At 37.7% G+C, this 5,866-nt stretch overlaps 1 protein-coding gene across 1 annotated transcript; it reads left to right on the forward strand.

The window, feature by feature from the left end:
* Positions 1 to 4,811: 4,811 nt before the first annotated feature.
* On the forward strand, positions 4,812 to 5,292 carry LOC109456791 (small ribosomal subunit protein uS8). The gene is given in 2 exon segments (XM_019749237.2): positions 4,812 to 4,966; positions 4,969 to 5,292. Coding segments are annotated over 2 exon segments (441 nt in total). The 5' UTR covers positions 4,812 to 4,849.
* Positions 5,293 to 5,866: the final 574 nt, after the last annotated feature.

The raw sequence follows: 5,866 nt of genomic DNA on the forward strand, positions 1-5,866 counted from the left end.
ATATATAAGTAAAGATGAGGTCATGGTTGAGTATGGAGGGCCCTTAAGTCCAATATGACTGGTGTCCTTATAAGAGGAGAAGAGACACAGAGAGACACAGGGAGAGAACGCCATCTGACGGTGAAGGCAAAGATTGTAGTGATGAGTCAATAAGCCATAAACGCCAAGGATTGCTGGGAACTCCAGCAGCTAAGAGAAAGGCATGGAACACATTCTTTGCTAGAACCTGTATTTGGACTTCTGGCTGCCAGAACTGTGCGAAATACAATTCTATTCTTTTCAGCCACCCAGTTTGTGGCTCTTTGTTACAGCGGCCCTAGGAAACTAATATACCAACCATAACTGATTATTAATTGCTTTGTGTAAATGTCCTGTGTTTCTCAATAAGATGGTAACCTCCATGAAGGCAGGGTTCTCATACTGTACTCTTCTTCTCTGTCTCCCAACCCCGAGCGTCTAGCTCACTGTCACAACAGAAACCAAGCCTTTCGCTGTAACCACTAAGGCCACGCAGTCTTCCGGAGTACAAAGTGAAGACTACAGAACAGGTGGCAAATGGGTGCTAAAACCTGCTGGATGCTAATTGCCAAATGGATGAAACCTCTGGAGTGTATTTGTCCTAAGGCAAATTGCTGTATATTTTACTTCATAATTGTTTTCTAATGATTTCTATGTTGCTTGCTACCATAAAATATTTTACTTGAGTGACACAACTAACAAGCATAAAACAGGACAATTAAAACAACATGGAAAATGTTGGAGGAAAAAAGAAGGATAAGGAAAGCTCTGCTTTCAGCAATGAGTTAATTAGTACACCCGAGTGCTAATTATACCTCTGAGCTTACTGGCAGCCGAGGAAAAAAAAGTTTTATGGTGGGTTTTGGAGGAAAGGGAAAACATTTAACTTCACCTGAAGAGTAGAATTTCCTCTTAAAATAAAACCTACAACCTTTTTTATGTGAATCTTTAATGTGATCTTTTATGTGAAGTTAATCTACATTCAAGAAACTATATTGTTAGTTTAATTTAATAACTATTTTGCAAAAGATATTGACATGTTTTGCAAATGGACATTTCCTAAATAACTCCTGAAAGGACATCGAGGATATTATGGATTTCATCATTCATTCATCCCACAGAATTTTTAAGTATCTCAAATGCGTGAGACCCTGTGGAAGGTACTGAGGCCTAGATGCAGTGTCTCTCCTTAAAGAACTCTCTGAGTAGTGGGAAGACAACTCATAAGACAGATATAATAACATGTAACAGGTACACTAATAAAACAAAAAAATGGATAGAGCCCTGACAAACATGGAACCTAGCCCAGGCCATCACATTAGGATGTGATTTAAGATAAGATTCTATGGGAGCTAAAATTACGCAGTCCAGTTGCAATTCTTCCTGGTAAACTGGCAGTACTAGAGTAGCTCTGAAAAACAAAGCAGAGGTTGAAAGTGAATGGCCTAATCTGACTAGCAGATGTGTTTTATTTTGCTCACACAGTGATTTAGCATTTTGGGGTCCATTTAAACATTTTAAAAGTTATTTAAAAGTTGGATTCCTGGCTTGACAACCTGAAGCCCTGGACCACGCAGCAATTGCCTGCGTGTGGTTTTCTAAGGTTGGAGAAGCAGTGCCTCGGACAGTCTCCCACAATAATCTCCAGTCAACTCGTCCTGTTCGTGGAGCACATTCAAATAGTGGGAAATTCTCTAATGAGCTCCAAGTGTTAACGCTTTTGCTTTCCAAAAGTAACTTATGTGTATAGATCAGAGGCATGCTAGTTGCACGGTTGTCATTCTATTGTAAAAAATTTAAGACTATGTTTTTATTGTTACCTGAGTGCAAGATCAAGCTACTATCAACCAAAATGAACCGCACGGGTATCTGCAAAGTATGCACTACTTATGTTTACATACACTCCATGATCCAGCAATCCTGCTCTTGAATGGACATCTCAGAGAAGTTCTCTCAATGGTCCAGAAACCACATATACAGGAGGTCCATCCTGCTGTGGCGGGAATAGGACTGGAGACAATCTGCTCATCTGTTGCAGGGGTGAATGAAAACCCAAGTGGCCACATTAAGTAGAAGGTTGGATACAAGTGTCTGGCATACCAGAGAGATGTCTGGTTATGATATAGAGAGTCATCAATATATAGATGGCATTTAAACCCATGGCACTTAACGAGATCACTTAAGCTGTAGCTAGATAAGAGAGGCAAAAGCCAAATGTTGGATACTCCTACACTTAGGGAGATGGGGTGGGGGCAGAAGCCAACAAGGAGAGTAATAAAATGGAATGTCTGGTGAAGAGGAAGACAAGGGGGATGTGGTGTGAGAAACACCTAGAGAAGCAGAGAGTGGTCAGTCAGGTCCCCTGATGCTGAGAAGTTCAGCCGGCTGTGACTCTGGTCGGAAGCAGGTTATTTATCCGTGACCTTGATAAGTGCTGTTTCTGTTCTGTGGTGGCGAAAAGGGGCAATTAAAAGGGATAGACAAGAGAATGGGAGGTAAGGAAGAGAAGGCAGTCAGTTAATACTTTTAAAGAATTTTGCTAGGAAAGTAAAAGAAAAGACGATTCCTCAATATCTAGAAAGAGATGTGCAACAAGGTGGATCTTGTTTTAAAAGATGGTTTTTATTAAGACATGATTGACAGTCCTGGGGAAGGATCTAGTAAAGATGATTTGATTTGATGGTACAGGAGAGGAAGGGAGTGAGTTCCTTGAGAAGGTGTGAGGGGACAGGGTTCAGTGCACACGGTCAGGACAGGCTATGTGGCTGGCTGCTGATCCAGATTGGTTGGTGGAACTGGGGATGAAGTAATAACTATTCATTTCTATTTTCTCTGAGAGTATGAAATATAATGATCAACCGAAAGTGAGCAAGTCAGAGCAAGTTGGAGATTTGATAAAAGAATTTTTGAAATAGTCACCTCATTTATAAGAGAACTATCGCTGTTGGCTGAATCATTTCTGCTATGATAGAGGTAATAGTTTAGATGCTCTTTTCCTAAGAAACCTTCTCTTAGATGCTGTAACGTTCACACATCATGTTGTCATTATGCTTATTTGCCTCTATGTTCCCTCTTACCACTTCCTCAGTCAGGGTCTAGGTTCAGGGTTTGAACCCAGTGCACGACTTACTGTTCTCCAGGAATATGTGTTAAGTGAATTGTTGTGTGTATGGAAAGGCCCTGCATCAACAGTTCATACTAAGTAGATTTTAAGGCATGAATGATTATTTTCAACCAAGTCTAAAAGTACCTTCTCAAAGATGGAAGTGAATAAAAGCTAATTATTAACCAGTAATACTGTCACCTTGATTAAAAATTTAAGTGTAATACCTCCTAGAACAATCCAACAACTTGTTTTTAAATAACTGTAGAAATAATTTCATACAGATACACGCCTTTAAAAATCAGAGAGCTATTAATGGAGAAATGACTCACAAGGATACAGACTATATAGGGAGAAAATCTCAGCAAAACCAATGTCTCTTGGCATTTAATCACTAAGAAGATATTTAGAGTGAAATCAGTCCACAAATATATTATTTTGTTCTAGACCTCTCTGGGCTTTATAACTCTTGATAGATTACACTTTTGTTTTGTTTTGTTTTCCCAAGAAGCTATATTAAGATTTGGAGGAATAAATTCTCATTATATGTCTTAGCTAATCTAATAACTGAAATCTGTGTGGGTAGCTGACACTTAGACACAAGTTTTCCTTCATTTCACTTCAGCCTGAACAACTTCCTTTTACAATTTTTGTAGCACAGGTCTGCTGGCAATGAATTCTCCTAGCCCTAGTTTATCTGCAAATTTCTTTATGTTTTTCTTCATTTATGAAGGACATATTTGCTGGACATAAAATTTTGGGTTGATGTTTCCTCTACTCCCCCAACACCGTAAAGAGATCATTCCATTCTGTTCTGGCCTTCTTTATTTATTCTACTGAGAAGACTGTGGTCGTCCCTGTTGTTGTCCTTATGTCCTTTATTTCTTGCCTATTTCAAGTTTTTCTCTTTATCTTTGGTTTCCATCAGTTTGACTAGGATGTGTTACGGCTTTCTTTGTATTTATGCATCTAGTCTGCTTGGGATTCACTCAGATTCTTGAATCTGTATATTTATGCATTTCATTATATTTATAAAATTATGGCTAGTTTTTCCAAATATTTTCTCTCACTTTTGTCTTCTCTATTTCTGGGACTCCAAGTATACCCTTTGTTATTATCCCACAGGTTACTAAGGCCCTGTTCAGTTTTTTTTTTTTTTTTTTTTTAATTTTTCCTTTTTTATTGTTCAGTTAGATAATTGCTATTGATCAATCTCCAAGCTCACTGATCCTTTTGCCATCATCAATACATCAATTTTGATTGTATTCTCAGTTATAGAATTTACATGTAGTTATTTTTCAAATAACTTTATTGAGGTACAGTTTATATCCATTTGAACTATACAAGGTAATGATTTTATAGGTTTGCAGAGTTGAGCAACTATAACCACAAACTAATTTTAGAACATTTTCATCATCCCCCAAAGAAACCTGGCACTCATTTACAGTCACTCCTGTTCCCACCCCCTGCCCCAAGTAAACACTAATCTTCCTGTCTTTATATATTTGCCTATTCTGGACATTTCTTTTAAATGGCATCATTCAATATGCAGTCTCTTGTCTCTGGTTTCTTTGGCTTAGCATAATGTTTTTGAAGTTCATTTGTGTTGTGCATGTATCAGTACTTTGTGTCTTTTAGTTGCTAAATGGAATCCAATGACTAGGTCACATTGTATTTATCCCTTCTCAAGTTGGTGGACATTTGGGTTGTGTCCACTTTTTGGTTATTATGGATAACGTTGTTCTCTTTCCTCCATTTTTCCATGCCGCCATAATGGTACACATGAATGTCCTGGCTGAGGCTCTCAAAAGCATCAACAATGCCAAAAAGAGAGCCAAGGTTCCTACTAGGTTCTTATTAGGCCATGCTCCAAAGTCATCGTCTCGTTTCTAGCTGTGATGAAGAAGTATGGTTACATTGGCGAATTTGAAATCATTGATGATCACAGAGCTGGGAAAACTGCTGTGAACCTCATGGGCAGGTTAAGCAAGTGTGGAGTGATCAGCTCCAGGTTTGACATACAACTCAAAGATCTAGAAAAATGGCAGAGCAACTTGTTCCCATCCCATCAGTTTGGTTTCATCGTACTGAGAACCTCAGCGGTCATCAGAGACCATGAAGAAGTAAAACAAAAGCACACAGGCAGGAAAAATCTTGGATTCTTTTTCTAGGGATCTAATACTTACATGCAAATAAAATGCCTCAATGGACACAATGATGATGATGATGATAATAATAATAATAATAATAATAATACTGCTATGACCATTCATATACAGCTCTTTTTGGGGGCACATGTTTTTATTTCTCCTGAGTACATACTTAAGAGCAGAATTGCTGAGCCAGATGGTAAATCTGTCTTTAACATTTTTTAAAAATTGTAAAACTCTTTTCCAAGGAGACTATAACATTTTCTATTTCCATGCACAATATGTGAAAGTTATAGTTTCTCTACATCCTATCCAACACTTGTTATTATCTTTTTCTTTTTTTTTTTATTACAACCATTCTTGTGGATGCAAAGTGATATTTCATTCTGGTTTTAACTTACATTTCCCAAATAACTAATGATATTGAACATCTTTTCATGTGCTTATTGACCATTCATATTTTTTTAGAAATACCTATTCCAATCTTTTGACCATTTTAAATTGGGGTATTTGTCTTCTTATTATTGAGATGTAAGAGTTCTTTATACATTTTGGATACAAGCCTTTTATCAGATTTGCAAATATATCCCTTTCC

This window comes from Rhinolophus sinicus, linkage group LG05 (assembly GCF_036562045.2).
Source record: "Rhinolophus sinicus isolate RSC01 linkage group LG05, ASM3656204v1, whole genome shotgun sequence".
Classification (NCBI taxonomy): Eukaryota; Metazoa; Chordata; class Mammalia; order Chiroptera; family Rhinolophidae; genus Rhinolophus; species Rhinolophus sinicus.